The sequence below is a fragment of the Corvus moneduloides genome, chromosome Z, assembly GCF_009650955.1.
Source record: "Corvus moneduloides isolate bCorMon1 chromosome Z, bCorMon1.pri, whole genome shotgun sequence".
NCBI lineage: Eukaryota > Metazoa > Chordata > Aves > Passeriformes > Corvidae > Corvus > Corvus moneduloides.
In genome coordinates, this window is record NC_045511.1 from 74,867,148 (window position 1) to 74,887,454 (window position 20,307).

The 20,307-nt window shown below is 44.3% G+C and overlaps 1 protein-coding gene across 5 annotated transcripts in view; it reads right to left on the minus strand.

Moving 5' to 3' along the window:
• PAX5 (paired box 5) overlaps positions 1-20,307 on the minus strand; it is a 137,747-nt gene that overhangs the window by 80,012 nt on the left and 37,428 nt on the right. For all 5 annotated transcript variants that reach the window (XM_032096910.1, XM_032096907.1, XM_032096908.1 and 2 more), the window contains exon 6: positions 6,016-6,191. In XM_032096910.1, the coding sequence (XP_031952801.1) occupies positions 6,016-6,191 (176 nt within the window). The remainder of the gene's footprint in view (positions 1-6,015; positions 6,192-20,307) is intronic.

Consider the following 20,307-nt stretch of genomic DNA (forward strand, 5'->3'; position numbering starts at 1 on the left):
TGTTGTTTGTTTGACTTGTTATACACATATAGATACATATTAGTAAAGACCTGTTACTCCTATTCCTTATATCTTTGCCTAAAAGCCCCTTAATTTCAAAATTATAATAATTCAGAGGGAAGGGGGTTGCAATTTTTTTTCTTCCATTTCAAGGGAGACTCCTACCTTCCTTGGCAGACATCTGTCTTTCAAACCAAGACAAATGCTCAAATAATTTCTGCAAGTGGCAGATTGAGAAAAGATTTGGTTATTCAAACTAACCATAATTTAGCTCCATCATTTTCACTGTTTCTGGACAACATGAAATTTTGGGAAGACGCAAATACTAGCTCTGTATTTCTTATTATCAGTGTCAGGGTATTTTCAGATGCTCAACAGCCTCTGTCTACCCAAAGGTTTCCCAAGAAAAAACATATTTCTCGCTCTCTAGGGACCAGGACCCAGCATATGGTCCTGCAGTTCATAGAATCATTCATTACAAGGTTTGGGTTGGGAGCGATCTTAAACATCATCTTGTTTCAGCCCCCTTGCCACAGGCAGAAACACCTTTTGGCAGATTGAGTCCTTCCTTCTGCTTCTCCAGTAATGCACTTGGGGAGTGAGTCCACTTAAAACACAAATGGGTTGTACTTTCTGGCTTTACTAGAATTTTCTGTTATTCCTGAAGATCAAACTCCAGTACTGTAAAGAGGGATTGTCTATCTCACTCCTCTCAGAAGTTGCATTCGAGCTGCTCCTAGCAAACAAACCCCAAGATTCCTCTTTCAAAGCTGGAGCATACTTAGGCAGAAAGCAAAACTTGACAATTTTCAAAAGAAGTTTATGCCCCTCTCTTGGTCAATTCAGATAATTTCTTTGGTGCAACTCTCTCTGAATCAGATTTCAACTTCATGCAATTCTTCCACTTTTTCCAAATCATAAGTAACTTTCTGGGGATTCCTTGGCTATCCAAATTCCATTAGTTACCCAAATTCCATCTGCCTGTGCTTATCTCCAGATCCACATTTACTTGCAATCCATGTCATGAATACCTGTGTTACTACATGTTTGCCAGGTTACTGGTTTCTGTATGAGCCCAGATTATCTATATTTTATCCAGAAATCAATCTGAGAACAGATACTCTGTTTACTTCTAGCAAAAAGCAATGGGAAAGCACCAGCAAGGACCTGGGTATTATTTACTATTAGCAGCAAGCAGTTCTCTTCTAAGCTGGTGACCTACATAGTGTTGAATCTGGTCACATCATGTTATGCCTCATTATGGCCCTGATCTAAAGTTTATTGAAGTCAATAGAAATATTCCTCTTGGCTTCAATGAGTATTCGATTGGACCCATGTGTGAAGCTGAAAGTACAAGAGAATCCATTTCTGTTGTGGACAGAAATCCAGCATGGGTAATTCTTTTCTTTATTCTGGGAAAATTAACACACTGCCTCTCCCATTGAGCCAATCACCCTGCATTTTTCAGCTGTAGATGCATTAATCCCACTCTCACAGCATCCACAAGCACCAAGGCTTGCCCCCTGCCTGCTTCAATGGGGCTTTCCTGCAGTTGTCCAGCCTCACATACCTGAAGTCTCCAGGTCTCCTTGACTTGCCTGGGTCTTGGTCTACAGGAACATCTGTCTTTGTCAGTGCTTTGACTGGAGAATGTGTTTGAGTCAATAGTTCACACAACAGGCAGCACAGGCTTGGCCAGTCTGGGACAACTTCCCAAAGATGCTGGGAAGATCTCCTCCATCCTTCTGGCTGGAATCACAGTAAGCCATTGGAGGACAATCACCCTCACAGCCACACAGAGGGATTTGCTGAGTACAGCCAGTGCTTCCAGCTCCTCCAGGTCTTAATGGACAATAGGCACTGGAAAATTATGCCCCTCAGTGTTGCAGCTCTCTGCACAGGATGAGTGCAAGTTCTGGATAAATTCAGCATTGTCACTGCAGTGACCATGAACAATGGGGGTTGCCTGCGGCAGAGGCCAGGCTGAAGTATGTTGGTCTGCCACAAGTATAGGTGCACAACAACTCCAGGGCAGGCAGGCAGGTAAAAGCCACTCCTTGTGTCAGTTTGGTTTCTTCCAAGGGAATCTGGGGTGTTGGCAACATCAACAGCCTTCCCTGTGGGCAGGGGGCCTTCACTGCAGAGCCAACACACGGGGTAGCAGCAGGACCCTTCCACATACACACAGAGCACAGAGAGAATGGAAGCTGCTCTGAAGGCTTTCCTTTCCCAAGGTCTGAGAATTACATGGTATTCAAGTTGCAGGCGTTGTCCTTGCTGATGGAAGAGACACACAGAGCTGGTACACAGCAGCCATGTACAGAGTGGCAATGCAACACTGACATTGCAAACATACCACTTATGTGCATTTCCATACCTGTGCCCAGAAATAAGTGAAATCAGTTTTCCATGAACATTTGCAGCCAGTGAAAATCAGTCATGGGCTGTTTGCAGAAAATAAGCACAAAAGGGCATAAACATGAGAGAATTGTGAATTATGTAAGGCCACTACATATTATTCTTATGAATTCTCTTAACAGAATAGCAGGGCTCTGTCAGGGGGAGGTGGGCCAGAGAGCTTCTGGAGTACTGGCTTTATGTCATGGTTCCTCCCTACAACATATAGACATGAAAGGACTCAATGCTATTTGCACAGATGACCCTCAGCCCCGAGCTCCCAGCTGCTGGACTTCCTCTGCCATTGGATGTTTTTCATGCTCCACACATGCAGGAAGCACATCCATGCTGTGGAGCACACATGTACACATGCCCAGCTGCACCACTGCACATTAGCCTGCAAAATGAGGCAGGTAACAGCTGATGCCTTACTTCTTCCCCTTGATGCACAACATCTGACAGTCTTTAATGGTAAGAGGACACAGTGGGATCCCTGTGTCACCCAGCACACTCAATCATCACTGTTTCTCTCAAAGGCCTGTCTGATGCTTTATTTCCCTGTCACTGTCCAGTGGTTGCCTTCTCTCTCAACACAGTATGATCCCTTCCCCAAATACAAGTATCCCTTCCTCATCAGTCTCTCCATAGATGCCACCATTTACAGCAGATGTGAAAGTTAGTGATTCTTGTCAACAGCACAGCATAGATTTGCAGATTCACTGAATATTCTGAGTTGGAAGGGACCCACAAGGATCACTGACTCCAACTCTTTAAGTAAGGAATTGAACACACAATTAGTATCATGCTCTACCCATGTTGTAAGGTGATAAATCACTCAAGAGCCTCCATTTTATACAGGTTTACTGAGGGAAACATAAAGGTGGGAAACTGAAAGAAATGGATTGAAGTACGCAAAGCAAAGGGTAACACAGGAGCAATCACTCCCACACAGACCATCAGCCCCTCTACCTACATGAAGGGCAATGGGCACATAAAGGTAAGAACAAATTTTGTGCAGAAAATGCATCAGAAGGACTTTGGACAGCATCTGGGAATGAAGCATGATGAGGCTGCAAATATTGTGCTGTGCAGAAGGGACTTCTTTCCCCCTCACCGTTGCCAAGGGTCTGCCCCCAGCACACAAGTGAGGAGGAAGACTTAGAGAGGGGCCACAAAACAGGAAGGAAAAAGGATCTATAGAAAAATGCCTATAGAGTAACAATTATTGCAATAAAATACCTGGAGCCCTCCTCAGGTAAATAGTACTAGGACATCAACAAGTTTTTGTGCTGAAGCAAAATTAATGATGTTCCAGGTGGCTGCTACTGGATCAAATTTCTAATAAAATGGGTAAACAGTGGGTCAGCAGGTCATACCACTCTTCTTCCCACATCCTGTCTCTATGGGGAGGAGTATCTTTCCCATATTGTCCTCTACAGAAAGAGCTTAAAGCTCCATACATCCACTACTGACTTAGCTCTTAAGGCACCACTTTGGGGTCCAGCAGCACTTTGGGCAGCCAAATGTCACAGGCAGATCTTGCTTTACTACATTGACAACTCTGGTTTTCCAAGGCATGTCATTAATATCCTCAATATTTGATTCCTCATTGATTTCTTTGGCCTTACTAATTGATGCAGACAGCTTCTCCACTTTGGTTAAGCATCATGACAGCTTTGCTTGACTCACCAAGGAGGTGAGACAAGACTGTTTCTACAAGGGCTGGGGTTCATACAGCGTCTTTGTGAACCACAAGTCATACGGATCACATCTGGTCATGTTGAAAGTTACCCTTCACATACCATCAAAAAGCAGAAGCCGACCCCAAACAGCTGCAAGCCCTTAACCATGGTCCTTCCAAAAGTAAAGACCATGCTTCAAGCTATATGAAAACAAACAGCTACAAGTTTCTTTTGTAATTACATGTAAAAATGCCAGGCAACATGGTTCTGTAAAATACCTTTCGAACCTCATAATGCCACATTTCTCAGCATGTGACTTCCCAGAGCATGCAAGGAGTATCCTCTTCATCAAATTAATAGCAGCATATCCCCAGTTGTAATAATCTGGCTGCTCAGAGCCATTCTAGTCACAACTCCTTATGTGGCCCTGGGAGATCCTTGCTCCGTCAAGAGCAAAATATCCCATACTTGATAATTGGGATAACACTTGAGCAATACCCAAATTCAAATCTCCCATTCTTTCTATAAAACCAGTAAAAATTTATGTCTGGATAGACGTTCACTCACTGCTGGACTGTCTCCCATGAGCTACAGCTGACCATGACTAAGAGGATCCAGAGCACAAAACCAAATAAAAAGTCCCCTCCCATCACTGGTCCCTTTGTAGTGACTATTTTGGCCTGTAAAGCTTTTGCAGGGACAGATCTAACAAGACACAACTCCTAGGTGACCAATGCTGAAAAGGCTTCTCGTGGCCTTGAGCGCAGTGCCTGCCCTCTCCAGCATCACCCGAGTTTGGATGGGATAACCACCATCTAGTGGTATGTGAAGGCCACTTCACCTTCCAGAGACACTGATGGTGTGACTTCCCATCTCTTTCCACCTCGAGTACAGATCTGCAGATTTTCTCAGCACATACAAATCAGGGAAAACACAAAAACAGTAGAAGATGGTGTAAAGCAAATGCCTCTATAAATGAAGTAGCAAACAAGAGATTAGCTTAAAGGCATGAGGAATTCCTACTGTACCATAGGATTTTCAGCATAAGTAAGTAATTTTACAAAGTATGCACATTCCTTAACTGAAGCCACAATGATAGTAGGCTGCCATGAGAGAATCTCCAATGGCCCTCAAATGTATAAATTCCTCCAAGGGGAATCAGTGTTAGGAGTCCATCCACCTTGCTAAAAAGCATGCCTGATATTAAGGACATGGAAGATTAATGGCTGAATACATCATTAAGTAGCAAGCTAGACCAATATCAGTGCTGACAGCAATATATTAATTTCTACCTCCTTCTCAGCAGCTAAATTAAATACTGCCACCCAAGAAGAAGAACACAGAGAGACATAGCTCATCATTTTTTTCATGTGCTTCTATACTGTGCCTGCAAAAAATGGAATTTTTCCAAAATATTAGTGCCAAGTCCTCCTCAAACGCACTGTAGATCCATAGGTGCAATTAATTTACCTTCACATACTAATCAGGTGTTTCTCTCAGCAAATGGCCACATGTTACATGTCCAATAAGACATTTCTGGATACAAAATTTGATTTGTATCTACAATCATGCTCATTGTGAACCAAAAGTAGGCATTGGGTTTTGCAAGTGCTCTCCTTATTACCTGCACTGCCTCCTTTTGATCTAATAAAAACATCAGACGCTGTGGTACTTTTTAAATACTCATTTGATGCAACTGGTCCAGATCAGGTGTAATTTCATACCCAAACACTTGGCTAATGTTTGCACAATGAGTGTTTTCCTTGATTTTTTAATAGGCTGTAATGACTAACATGAACTTGGCTGAAGCTTGACAAGACACCTCATTCTCCATATTTGTCTACTGAAACTCTGAAAAGCCTTTGGTGATGTCAACCAAACAGATCTCTGCCAGTGGGAAGCGGATCAGGAAAACATTAAATATTTGCAATAGTACCTGCTCTGGTTTGATCGGCTCAGTTGTTGTGAAAATGTCAGAATAATGTTGCCTCTCAAAGACACGATCCAACACTTCTAGCTGCTGCTGGGTGAAAAGGTCTCCTCGCATCTGTTTCCGAAGAAAATCTCTGCTTGGGAGAGAATGGCCATTTGGTACTGGAGATTCCTGAATACCTTTCAAAGAGGAGAGAGAAGAGGAAAAATAAGTAGTCATCTCAATGATGTGACCTAAAGCACAGTGTCTCATTTTATCCCTTGAATAGATGTAGGTACCAGTATGGTGAAGCCATGAAGACTTCTTGAGACGTTACAATTTGCTGGAAAACACACTGAACAGTCTTGCATTGCAGACAACCTTTAACCCGTTAACAACTTCACCCATAATTTAAAGGCAGGACACAGGATAATGGTCACATTTTTGCCTGCATCACTTCTACTGTGCCACCTGGGAACCTGTCTAGTTCATGGTCTGTATACAGGAGAACACAGAAGATAAGTAGATGGCCTGATGATGACAGTCACAGTCAACTTGGGTCAACTCCAGCAGAACGCTTTGTCCAGTCACCACCCACACACTCTGTCCCCTTCCTGTGCTACCTGCAAGTCCTGCTCAACTCCATCCCATGCTGAGCTCTGAGCTCTGAGCTCTGGCATGCCTGTGTCGGGAAACACAGACTCCCTATGAAGCACTATCTGCAGCACTGGCCAGGCAACCCCAAAGAAGTAGCACAGCTTACGTTGTACTAAGGTGAAGAATCCCTGGGCTGAGTTACCACTACCACACCCTCAGCAAGGCCCGGTCCAAGATGCAGTCCTGACCATCCAACTCACTTTGTATTTCTCCAGCTTACTGGCAGCATGCAAGCCTGGGCTCCAAAGCACATTTTCCTCCTTCTCCCCTTTGGCAGAGATTTTTAGAAGGAGTCATAAGTGACTGCCCATAGCTGAAAAGCCATGAGACAAGTTTGAAAAATGTGTGATTGGCAGTCTGAAAAGACTCTAGTAATACAGGGACTTGTTTCAATTTGCTTCTTGCAGATTCACAGTGGTTTCCTACTTTTCCTTCAGCTGTCAGCGCTGGAAATATGTCTTTTATGCACTGAAAACTGAGATCTGCAGTATTCCTGGGACTCCAGGAGGTGGAACTCCAAGAACAACAGTAAATATCAGATTTCTTCTCCAGATGGCAACATCGAACTAGACAGAGGGAGGAAATGTTTTAAAAATAGAATCTAGCTGCCAGAATAGTTCTGAGGAGCAGAAATCAACTGCATCCTTAATAGCAAGATTTCCATGAGTGCTGCAGTTGCTTACAGTCCAAGAAGTCTGCAGAGGAATAACATCGCTTAGGCCTCCTCTGGCAGATTCTGCATCAAGTTTTTTGATGGCAAGTATAGAGGTGCTCTGTACAAAAACGGCTCATTTCTGTAGACATCAGTGCTGTCCACAAGCACGTGCTGGCCATCAGTAACATGAGTGATGCTTGGTGGACAAGATTTTTCACAAAGAACTGTTGATTTGAGATCATCCTTCAGCATAGATGGATTTTGCAGAAAATGCTGTCTATGCAGAAAGCTGGGCTTCTTTAAGGCAGAGTTCTCAGACCAGGGGACCAACACAGGGAAATACCTGTTTCAACCTCAGCTTCTAACACTGAATTTAAGCAGAACTCTCCTTATACTGAACAGACATTTGATGTTAGCAGTAAATGCTGGAAACTTCCTTCTCGATTTGACATCAGCAATTTCAGTGACAACAACTTTATATTTACCCTTCTTAGAGAAAGTAATGCAATTTTATCAATGGTAGATGATGTTGGCTTTTGTAAAGTGCAAGGATCAGTTTATTCCACACAGGAAAGGAAACAAAAACCTGAACCTGTGGTCTAAATAGTATGTCTAAGTGTGAAAAGGTGCAGAGGGATACAAGAAAGCAGTGTCCCTTTAAATTGTTTGGTTTTCTTTATTTTTTTTTTTTTACCATTCTAAATCAAATAATATCTAATAGACCCAGTGCTGGGTTTAGTCAACCATGTCTTATAGAATTAAAATTCTGGTTGGTAGCTGCATGGTACCACAGGGCCAGGGAGACCCTGTCTCTAGAGCATGGAAATGCTGGCTTTAAATTTCAGGTTAAACTGTTACTCACAATTTGGCATCAAAGTTAAAGCTTTATGCAGTTTTGGGATAAAGGGGAGTGAAATGATACAAGACAGGTATGTCCTGAAAACTGTTCTTGGTGATGCCAGTACAGGCTGTGCACTGTTTGCGCACCCAGAGATCGGAAGTATAATGAGATCCCCTTGTGTTTGAAAATGGAGCAGCAGTCCCACCTTTCACCAGTGGCACTTTTATTATATAGTGCAGCTCCAGATTTTTGGGAGTGAACATCTTGGAGAAGAGGAGGCCGGTGAAAGGAAAGCCTGGGACAGCAGCCTCAGCCAGGGACAGGCGCTGGGGCAGCATAGTGCTGGGAGTGGTCTCCCACCCCAGATACGGGAGTGTGAAGTCCAGGAATAAAGGCACCACCATGTGCCTGTGCCACCACATCCATACATCTATCCCAGCTGCCCTTCCTCCAATGGGCAATGAGGCAGGGGATGACCCTAACACACTGCCACCAAAGCACAAGGAAGAGGAGGGTATTTCTCTCTGCAAGAGAAGTATGAAATCATGTGGAGACGGTAGTGGGGCTCTGGGGGGTTTTGGTCTCAAGGTCAGTATTTGATATGTTGCTGGAAGTGCAACATATGCTGCCAGGCAGAATGGGCTGCCAACTCACACCATTTGTACATCCCTGTTTGCCAACATCTCCACATGCTGTCCTGAGGACGTGAGATGGGATCAGTCTCCAAGACACACTTTCCAGTGCAGTCAGGCTGTCCTGGGATGAGGAATAATGCATGCAGCATTTGTGCTAGGGAGGGACCTCGACAGGAGTCAGACAGGACTGGGACCCCTGAGAAGGCTGTCACTGCACAAAAGGAAGCACCCAAGCCTCCCTCACTCTCATTATCACCTGCTCTCCAGATCCTGTGAACAAAGGAATAGCTTGTACTTTTGCACTGTGTCTCCCAAATTCAGATTAATTGCCAGTAACTTCTGGGTTCTGCTGTAGAAATAAAGGACTTCCTGTATGCTGCATATGACACAGGAGTTTGTGAAGGTCTTCAGGATGTGTTTGGCTGTTAGACATTATATAAATAATACCATTAACATTATACATTGTTTAATTAGAATATCCTTGATAAATAAAATACTGTTGGAAGGTTTGAAACAATTTTAATTATAAACAGGCTCCAGGGAGTGGTAAAAACATTTTTCATATAATCAGTGCATCCACGTAGGGTTTCATCCACATGTTTTATTGACGATAGCACTGCATGTATACCTACCTATTCTGCAAAACAATTAGTTCCCAATTCAATGGCATCTTTCCAGAAATTCTAGTGAAGAGCACAGATGTAACACTCTCCTTAGTACAAAAGATGACATTCTTTCCAAGCAAACGTTCCTTCCCCTATCTCTAGCAGAATGTGCATGTGGGATAAGATGATGCCCTTAGCCCACAATTTCCTGAACTACCTCTTACGAAATGCACTGAGATGTAATGCTTTGAGGCCCGTCACAATGCCGCAGGGAGAGCCTCCACATGCTGCTCCTCCAGCACTGGGGCTCCAGCACACACCACGCCTGCTTGAACAGCCACCCTACCATGTGACTCAAGTCCCCCCCAGGCATCCCACCCAGCTCAGAACACTGACTCAGTTTCCCATAGGTGCACATAATTTGGAGAGCAATCCCACCGGCAACCTGCAGCTGGAAATCATGTCATGTTGGGGACGTGTCTGAGCAACATCCTCCCTGGTTCCAAACTCACTGACGGTCATTCACTTGGCAGGGAAAATGTAATCCTTTCTCACTCTGAGAGAGAATGTATGGACACATTCTGTTCACACCTTGCCCAGAAAACTGACCTGTGGTTTCATAACAAAAGCCAGACATGCTGCTAAAGGAACTGGCCTGCCTTGGATGTAATAATGGTATCAAACACAAGCAAAGATTTTCTGTGGCTAGCCAAAGTCTGAACAACCTAAAAAAAGTCTGGGAAGAGTTAGGCACAGAAGAGATCCACCTCTGAGAAGAGATACCACGCACAGTCTTGATGACAAAAGACTGCAATAAGTGATGTGGATGTCATCCAGAAAATATGGAATCACTGCATGGTTTGGGTTGGAAGGGATCTTACACACCATCAAGTTCCAATCAGCTGCCATGTGCACAGACACCTTCCACAATTCAGGTTGCTTAAAGCCCTGTCTGACCTGTCCTTGGACACTGCGACTAACACATCTTTGTTTATTAAGAGTAAGTTATTTTCTGAGGACCTAAGCAAACAGCAAGATCAGTTTAAAGAATTTGATAAATTGAGATCTCATTTTTCTAGTGCACTTCTATGGTTAGATACTCATCCATGACATGCTTTCTGAAACAGCAGGAGAATATTTGAAATTGCTAAATACAAGTAAACCAGAACTTTAGCAATACTCACCATACAACTCGCTTGATTTAAAATACTGTTTCTAAGACTACAGACCAAAATAAGAAGAACAAAAGACCCTATCTTCACAAAACACTAAAGCATATTTGAAAGCCCTAAAACTTAGTATGACAACAAGGCAAAATACAGAAATACCGGTAAAAAGCACTGAAATATAGAAAAGGCTCAGTTCCACCCTTTTTAAACTGGTAAGAACACCAGCACAATTTCAGATAGTGATAGGCCAAGGGGGAACAGTTTTAAACTGAAAGAAGAGAGATTTAGATTAGATGTTAGGAAGGAATTGTTCCCTCAGAGGGTGGTAAGGCCCTGGCACAGGGTGCCCAGAGAAGCTGTGGCTGCCCCATCCCTGCAAGTGTCCAAGACCAGGCTGGATGGGGCTTGGAGCAGCCTGGGATAGTGGAAGGTGTCCCTGCCCATGGCAGGGTATGGAACAAGGTGGTCTTAAAGGTCCATTCCAACATGAACTCTTTTATGATCCTATGATTCTATTTAAATACTGTGTTACAGTGTATAGACCTTGCCCTGGTGCAGTTCCCCTTGAGAGTCTCAGCAAGATGACAACAGCTGAGAAACAGGTGCCAAACACAAATCCAGCTGGACTAATATTTCCAGTACTATTAATAATCAAGGTGTGCCATGAAGTGTGCACCTTCATGGTAGATTCATCTGATGCGGTGCCTTACTGAAGATAAAAGGAATCTTCTGGTTTCAGATTTTCAGGTTGTTTGTTTTCTTTTTTTGAGCAACATGCTTTTACAGGGTGAATCAAGGAAATACATAGCTAGTGCCATGAACAGCCTACATTCATAAAGGACATGATTTGTGCCTCTAATTTGTACTGTCCAACTTCATTACCTGTTATCATACCTAATTACTCCACCTTATAGGGAAATGCAGGCTAATTAGGGAGGATGTTATTCACCACATTTAAAACATTATGAAGCAAATGAAATATTACCAGGAGGCAAAAAGGTGATTTGTTTTCTTGTAGCATGCATGTAAATTAGTCCAGAGAAGATAAAGACTCTGTTTAATTACCACATGAAAGGTTTTGTTTAAAATGTAAGGTAAGCTGAATTGTTGTACCACCTTCTCAGGATTATATACATTTGGCAGACAGCTGCCTCAGAATACTCTTCCCAGCAAAGTATTAGCTTCAGGACCACATATGTGGAGAGAGATCTTTGTATTTACACTATTCAAATTTTCTAAGCCCTGCTATTACTTTTTTTTGAAGGATGATATCACTGAAAAGGATCTTTCTACTTTGAAGTGTGTGTAGCTGATCGCCGTGCAAATGTTTTCAAGAGAAATCACTATATTTCACAAAGATGGGTATGAGTTTTATCGCAGATCAAAGTGAGAAAGAAGGGGAAAAAATGATAAATCATCAGAGATCCAAAAATACTTTTCATTTGGAGAAGATATCAGGCCATTTCGTTGGCACTGATAGAGTGTCTGCTCTGTCTCCATTACCCACTGAAGGCAGCCAGAGTCAGGAGCTGACTACGCTAGATTATATTCCCTATAAGATGGTCACCAATATATATATATATGATCTTCAACCTCTATTGATTGACCAATTTCACAAGCAAAGACTGGTGAAATGAAGCTGAAATGAACATCATGCTTTAACTCATTGAACCCATCAGGCCTGAGTTAATCTCACTGCCCACTGTCTCTGATAGAATTCAATTGATCAATCATGTTTCGGTGATAGTACCATTTCAGTGGCTTATTGCTTCTTCATTTCAAGCCTTGACCTGTTAGATATACTTGGACCAGCTCAGCTCCTTCTGGTGACACAGAGACCCACATCTGCCAACAGCAGTGCATTTTCCTGCCTTCAAGCTCAGGAAAACTCAGGGGAGCAATGGTGAATACTCTCACCTTCACATTCTGTTTTTACAGGCATTCTACCAACTTTGCTCTCAGGATGGTTGTGAGGACATGAGGACTCTGAATGGCCTCAGCCTCCTGCCCTCTGTTTAGTGCTTGGACAAGCAGAGACAGTGCCAGTTTGGCGGCCATCTAGATCCAGCCCTTGTATGCGGCAAAAGCAGTGCACAGTACCAGTACATAGGCAGACTGTCCCCAGAACAGTCCCAGCCAGATGCTGCCAGCAACTTGCACACCCCAGAAGTGCAAGGCTGGCCAGGGTTCACCATGCCTGTGGCTAGCACTGAATGGCGAGGGGTCTTCAGTGATGTTTCATCTGCCATTTAAATGCATAGCCAGCCTGAGTGCATCCCATTTGCCACTAGCCTGGCCTCCCTCCTGCCTTTTTCTCCTGCAGAGTCCGCTGCACTGCTGGCATCAAGGGCCATTTGGATTCTGCTGCCACCTTGGTTCCAGCTGCCCTTACTCCAGCCAGCAGTAACTGGGAGGTCCCTGGCTCTTCCTAAGCTGCCTTCACCGCATGCATAGTCTTGCAGACCAGGCTGCATCTCCCTAGCTCCCTGAGGTGAGCCCTCACCACACTACACTCCTTCCAGCAGCACCCATCTGCAGAGCATGTCTGGCCAGTGCCTGTACATCCAGCACTAGATTTGCACTGGGTCTGGGGAATGGAAGAAGCAAGACAAAAGGAGCTGAGCTCTGTCATTGGCCTGTCAGTGCTGCTCTTCCTGAAATGCTCAGCAGCACAGCGATTAGCACATTTATCACCAACCAGACACCTCTGGTCCTTCACTGACAAGTGATGGAGCTCTTCTCCACCATGAGAATATTTGTTTCTTTTCTGTAGGGCAGCTGGAGGTCCTCCCTCATGTACAACCTGGAGTCAGGCTGTATACCCACAAGATGTATGAACTGGAGTTGTGCCAGTACACCCTCGAAATGCCATCCCACAGCATTGCTGCAAATCTGCACAATGAGGGTGGTTATGAGACTCACCAACAAAGCAAGTCTATTTAGTGAAGAGATTTCCCATGAGATTACAGCTGTCCTCCTCCTCCAGTTATTTTAATCCCAGAGTAGCCGTATATGGAAATGTTTTTATATATCTCCTAGGAAAAATCTGCCGTCTCTGCCATCCCACATTCAACAAAGATATGGTGGGACCTCACACCTCAGCAGCCCTAATGCTTGTAAATCTGACAGCCTATACATCTGAGCAAACATTTGTGCAAATAGTGCCACTGAGTGGAGCTGGACTGCTTGTGCACCTGCCCAGGCTTCCATCAGGATGGACTTTGCTCATGCCCCAAGCCTTGCACACACAGGACACAGCCCTGCACCCTGCACAGTCTGCACCTGGGACAAACACTGCCCTTTGGCTGGGGGACTTCCCACAGGTCAGAGCATCTGACAGCAGGCCTGGACTTGTTTTGCTGCCCAGCAGCTCCAGCGAGGGCTGTGGTGGTGGAGGGGAGTCGGTTGAACTGTCCCCTGCTGTGCTCTAGGACCCCAGCACAGGTGTCTCTGCAGATGTGCCCACCCCAGTCGGGGTCCAGGAACACAGTAGACGGCAATCTGTGGAGCAGCATGGGCCGGTGTCCTGACCATCCCTAGCCTGGCAGCTGTCAGTTCAGCCTCCATGCAGCATTCTCAAGGAACGACAGTGATGTTCATGGGCACCAGCCCCGCCATGTGGCAGAGTCTACCTGAGAACAGTGGCTGGAGGGATTGATGAAACCACTGGAAGTTCTATGACTGCTCTTCTGCCACAGTTTTATGTTTAAAAAACAGCAAAAATTATGTCAGTGATATCCCCCTTCATGGTGGGGAATTTAGAAGTGCAGAGATGAAGGCTGAAAGGTAGAGGCTGAGTAGAACAGAGAGGATGCCCCAAGCCTGGCCAGCAGAGAATGGGAACATGCATCCCACCGTGGCTACTGGGCCACAGGAGACTGTGGGCACCTGGAAAAGCCTCCAGGTTCATGGGACCCCTTGGCCAGCTGCAGTGTAATGTGGAAATATGCTTGTGTTTCTGTGATTTCTGTAGCAACTAAGGTGAGCAGTAACTACAGTGATTATATACTAAATGTCATGACAACTTTCTTAAAAAATGATTGTGCGAAACTGATTCTCTTCCTAATCCATTTCTGTAAGCTGTGTTCAGCTTCAGAGACATGCACTTTATATCATGTACTCCCAGCTCAAAAGGCATTTTAAAATGATTGTTAAAAGCTTATTGAAGCAAATTTTAACAAACTTTATACCTATTTCCATACCATATCATAGCATATCTTTTCATCACTTCTTTTAAAAAAACTAATTTCTATGTATGCTTGGGTGAGAGACTAATGCAGGTTGCAGGTGAAATTGTGTTCTGTGTAGGTTTGGAAATGCTACAATGGCCTCTGGTTACAAACAAGCGGGAGAGGATTTCAGAGAGCTCTGAAAAATACTAGGAGACAGAAATTTGACAGCCAAAGGAAAAGTGGTGGTAGGATAGGCAGCCGAATGGGGTCTGCGCAAACAGTGGCCAGCTCGGGACCAAGAGCTCTGCTGCATCCCAGCAAGCTTTGCCTAAGGGAGGAAGCCTTCAAGCAAGGCAAAGCTCCTAAGAAATGCAGAGGACTCCCAAACAGCAATGCTACTCCTCCTAAAATGGAAACTCCTAGCAAAGCATTCAAGCAGTACCACCAAGATATGATGAAGCTGGTTTTACTAAAAGCAAAGGAGAGAAAAACCTGTGGAGGATGAAGCTTGCTCTACCAGTAGTGGTGCTCTGCATTGTCTCACAAATGGAAGGTGTCCGCCTACATTTCCCATGCAATTGTCCACAAAGAGCTCTAATAAGGAGTTCTTACACCTGCAGACTTTTCTCGTGCATAAATTACATATCGCCTAATTTTACAAAATCAGAAATAGTGGTCTCAAGCCTGCAACTGTTGACACAAAGAAGGAACTACTGTCAGAGATTAAGTCAGCATAATGGCTTACAGTCATAATGCAATACACAGGAATAAAACACCATTTTAAAATGTAATATGCAGCTACAGATTTTTACAAGTAACACAAAGTGCAAATTTAATGATATTTTTATATATTTTATCTGCATGCATTAGTTGAGAGAAATTATGTTTTAAATATCCTCCACAGCTGCGTAATGTGGTTTTAACACTTCAAAAATTTCTGTGTACTTCTTATACCTAGGAGCCACATCTGTCCTTTGGCTGCACTTCCTGTCTACTTGAAAACAGACATGCTCTGCCACAGTGACCATAAGCTGGAGTGTGCCCGAGCCACCATGATGCAGCTTGCTACCTGTGGTATGGGCGGGCAGCTCCCAAAGTCAGGGAGGTTACCACCAGTGCCCAAGAGATTGGCGCTGATGGGAGGTCCCCACAGCTGCACCCACCCTGTGCCTGGGTAGCCTCTGGCATCCTCCAGCCCCAGCACCCAGCTCCAGGAGGGAGGGTATGGTGCTGCTGTCACCACCCCAGATCTCACCACTGCAATTTGGGAGATCTTGTCTGCTGGCATAGGAGATCCTGTGAATGAATGGGGTGTGCAGAGCAAAATTTGGTGAGATGAGCAGTGGACACTATCTCTCTGAATGTCTTTGAGGTTTTTGACTTGGTTTCCCACCACCTCCTCCTGGAGAAACTGATAGGAATGAAAAGTGATCTCACAGTAACCTTCTGAAATTCAGCAAAGACGAATGCAAAGTCTGGCACTTGGGAAAACACAATCCAGGAGTGCATCACAGGTTGGGATCAACCAGGCTGGGGAGCAGGTCTGTTGACAGGACCATGAGGGTGCTGGTGGACACCAAACTCATTGAGAATGACCAGTGTGCTGCTGTGGCCCAGCAGGATGCTAGGCTGCATCAGCAAAGGCATTGCCAACAGAGATAGAAAAGTCATTGCCCCACTCTACTCAGTATCTGGAATGTTGTGCTCAGTTTTGGACTCCACTACACCAAACAGATGTGGACAGGCTGGAGAGGGTCCAGAGAAGGGCCAGAAAGATAATCCAAGGGCTGGGTAGCTGCCATACAAGCAAAGGCTAAGTGATCTGAGTTTGTTCAGCCTTAAGAAAAGAAGGTCTTGTCCTTCTTTTGTCATGTTCCACTACTAAAAGTGTGGAATGTTGCACTATTAAAAGTGTGGCTACAAGAAAAATGGAGACTCCCTTTTTACAAGGAGTCATTTGGAAAAGATATGGGGTAATGGGTACAAGTGAGTCCTGGGGAGATTCCAGTTGGACACACAGCAAAAATTATTCGCAGTGAGAACAAGCAGCCCCTGGAATAACCTCTGCAGGGAAGAGTTGGATTCCTCAATGTTGGGCACTTCTAGAATTTGGCTGGGCAGCGTGTTGGGCTGTCTTGTCTAGGCTGTGCTTTTGCCAATAAAAGTTGGACCAGACTGTGCTTGAGGTCCCTTCCAGCCTGGTGTTCTAGGATTCTATATGGAAAAGGTAGATGGTGACCCAAAAAAATGTTGTGCCTCTGTATATGCTTGTATTTTATGGTTCTGCTGTAAATATTCTGACATACTGGAGACTGAACAAAATAAAACAGCCAAGATTTTACTTTTAAGGAAAAACAGTGTAGCTCTTTTCTAATTGCTGTAATTGATTAGTGTCATCTAAACATTAATTATTTATTCTGCACTAAATTTAGCAATCTACAGTACAACTCCCCTGACGCTGTGCTTATCACACAGAAGCCCTTATTAAGCGCCTGTGGGTGAATCTCCCTGCATGTATTTGTGTTATTTCAAAACCTGCTTTCATTTAGTGAGAGGTTGAGGGGATCACTTTTTGGGACGCATCACAGAAATTCTTGCAAAGGTCTCTTGAGCTGGAGAGCCTGTTCCTGCAGCTTCAGTTGAGACAAAGACTCTGGCAACATCCTCACCACACCAGCAGGTGAGGCTGACCTCATGTTTGTGCCAGTTTTTCTAATGTCACTTATCTCCATTCCATCGAATGAGATAACTGCTCCAGGCAAAGAATAATAATTAAATATATATACACATACATATATATTTTACTTACTTAATTTTATGTATATCAATATATATTGGGGGGTGGGGGGGGAGAGAGAGATGGCTAGATCTTGGCAAATAATTTTGGAAGACCACTGTATCCAATATTTCCTCTTTGTTCCCAACAGCCAGATGTTACAAACCAGTTGTTTCCATGACTCAGTGATGGTGGTCTGAGAGTGAATTCCTGGCATGGCAGACACAGTTTTGCCTCTCTGTGTTTGCTTTATGCCACAGAAGCCAAGGGCAGGGATGTGGCTCTGACTACACTGCAAAGCTGCAATGATGGGAAAATTTTCAAGACTTTTTCTTCTACAGAAAAACACTTATAGACTGAAACTGAATCTTGTTCGCAAGCAGAAATCATTTCTGAAGAACTGTGTGACACAAAGCCCTACTGGAGAAAATACTGAACATGTTGAGAGACCCCATCCTGAGACTTTAAAATGAAGTTTATTTTAGTTTTCCAGTTCAAAATAATTTCAGTGTTTAAATAGAAATTAATCAGTTTATATGGAATCATGGAATCACAAATTCAATTACATTGAAAAAGTCTTCTAAGATTGTCAAGACCAGCCATTTACCCAGCTCTGCCAAGACCACCACTAATCCATGTTCTTAAGCATCATGTCCTCACATATTGTAAAGACTATGCATGGAGACTGCACTAGTGTTCTGGATAGCCTGTTTCAACATTTGACACCCATTTCAGTAAAGAATTTTTTCCTAATATCCAATCTAAACCTCCCCTGGTGCAGCTGAAGGCTATTTCCTCTCATCCTGTCACAGAATCCCAGACTGGTTTGGGTTGGAAGGGACCTTAAAGCTCATCTCATTCCACCTTCCACTAGACCAGGTTGCTCCAAGCCCCAATCAACCTGACCATGAACACTTTCAGGGATGGGGCACCCTGTGCCAGGGCCTCACCACCCTCACAGGGAAGAATTCCTTCCCAGCATCCCATCTAACCCTGCCCTCTGTGAGTCTGAAGACATCACCCCTTGTCCTATTATCTATCTATCTATCTATCTATCTGTCTATCTATCTTTCATCTACATTTAAAAGTATTTAAATGTAAATAAGCCATCACTCCTCATGACTAACCAAGCCTGGGTGGGTACCAGTCTCTCCTCCCCCACCAGGTACTTCTTTTATTTATGTAAAAGACAAAAACTTTTCCTTTAAAGAGGTTTATGGAATCTTTAGGAGAGGTTCATTATAATTTTTCATGGTTTCACTTCCCCATGTCTCTTTTTGACTTTATTCCCTTTAGAAAGAAAGGAAACACACTCAGGATGCACGCTGCCTGAAATGTTTCTTCCTTACATACATACACATGTGTATACATAAACATTTAGATGTAGCCATGGGTTCTTCACGGAACCATGCAGGACCACGTCCGCTTCCCCACACTCCAGCCAAAGGCAGAGCTGGGAAGACCAAACCACTCAGGGTTCACAAAAATGACTGGATTGCACCACTGTACTTTTAGGTAAAATCTTTGAAAGAGACCCTTATTTTAGAAAGAAAGAAAAAGAAAAAAAGAAAACTTGTAACATGTAACTCTGCTACTGCTGCACATGGGAGTGGCCAGGGGCTTGGAGGGGGAGGCTGTTAACTCCCCCAGCAGGAACTGAGGGGATCATCATCCAAGCCAGTGTTCCTCTCCATGAAGGTATTATGGCAGGCAATGACTGAGGGTGTGCTCTGTTACTGGGATTAACTGGGAGCACACTGCTGCCACCTTACACCTGGCATCATTCCCCAGATGCCCACATGCATGAGCCAAGCCCCTCAAGTACTGTCAAATCCCATCTGCTGTCATGCCCTGTACACGACTGTCAGGAAGGCACCCTGCGCTGAGGGGCTACCCACCAGCTCCAACACTTTCTTGTGCCACTGGAATGTGGGCACCAGTTGTTACCATAACACACTCAATTGTTCTCAGCAGTGCTCCAGCAAATAAAGCCATTAATTACAGCCTTTCCCTCAGCTGCTGTTGGCTGGAGCAGCAATCAATGTGCAACCCCTCATTGCCTGCTCTCAGGGAGCAGAGACAGATGCCATAAAAATGATCCGCAGCCCGCGCTGAGCCCCGCCAGCGGCTGTGCCCAGGAACGGCCGCCACGCTGCTTTGACACGCGATACCATATTTATTTGGCCTGCCGCAGCCGTGGGGGAAGGCATCCCATTAGGCGATTATTTTTATCTTATAACGTCAATTTACTTATACTGATTGGCTTCCTGCCGCCAAATATCAATTAAATTGCAAATGCCTGCTGAAGCTTATTTTATGTGTCTTTCTCTTTCCCCTCATTTCCCTTCTTTCTTTCGTCTCTCTCCCCTTCTTTTTCTTAGAGAGAGAGAGAGAGGGAGGGAGAACCCTATGTTCAAACATAATTTAGTTTATTTCTCTTTCCATATCTCAAAGGAAAATCTATATCTCCCCCTGGAAGGCCATTTGCCCTCTGTTATTGGGAGCTGAGGTATCACAGCAGTGGGCAATTTGTTTCAACTGACTATCGCCAGCCCATCAGGACTCCTCAGGACCTCTGCCATCTCAATGCAATTGTATCTGGTATTGCCATTTGTGATCTGTTTTTAACAGCTGCCAGTACCACCAGATGAATGGGTTTCAGATCTCACAGAGTGTGTCCACCCCATTTCTTCCTGCCACAGCCATCTCCTGTCCCAAGATGCTCATTGTCTTGATGATGCAGATTTCTGCTTGTCCCACTGGCAGAGACCCTTGTTAGGCCAGGCTGCTGCCCCCTGACAGTTGT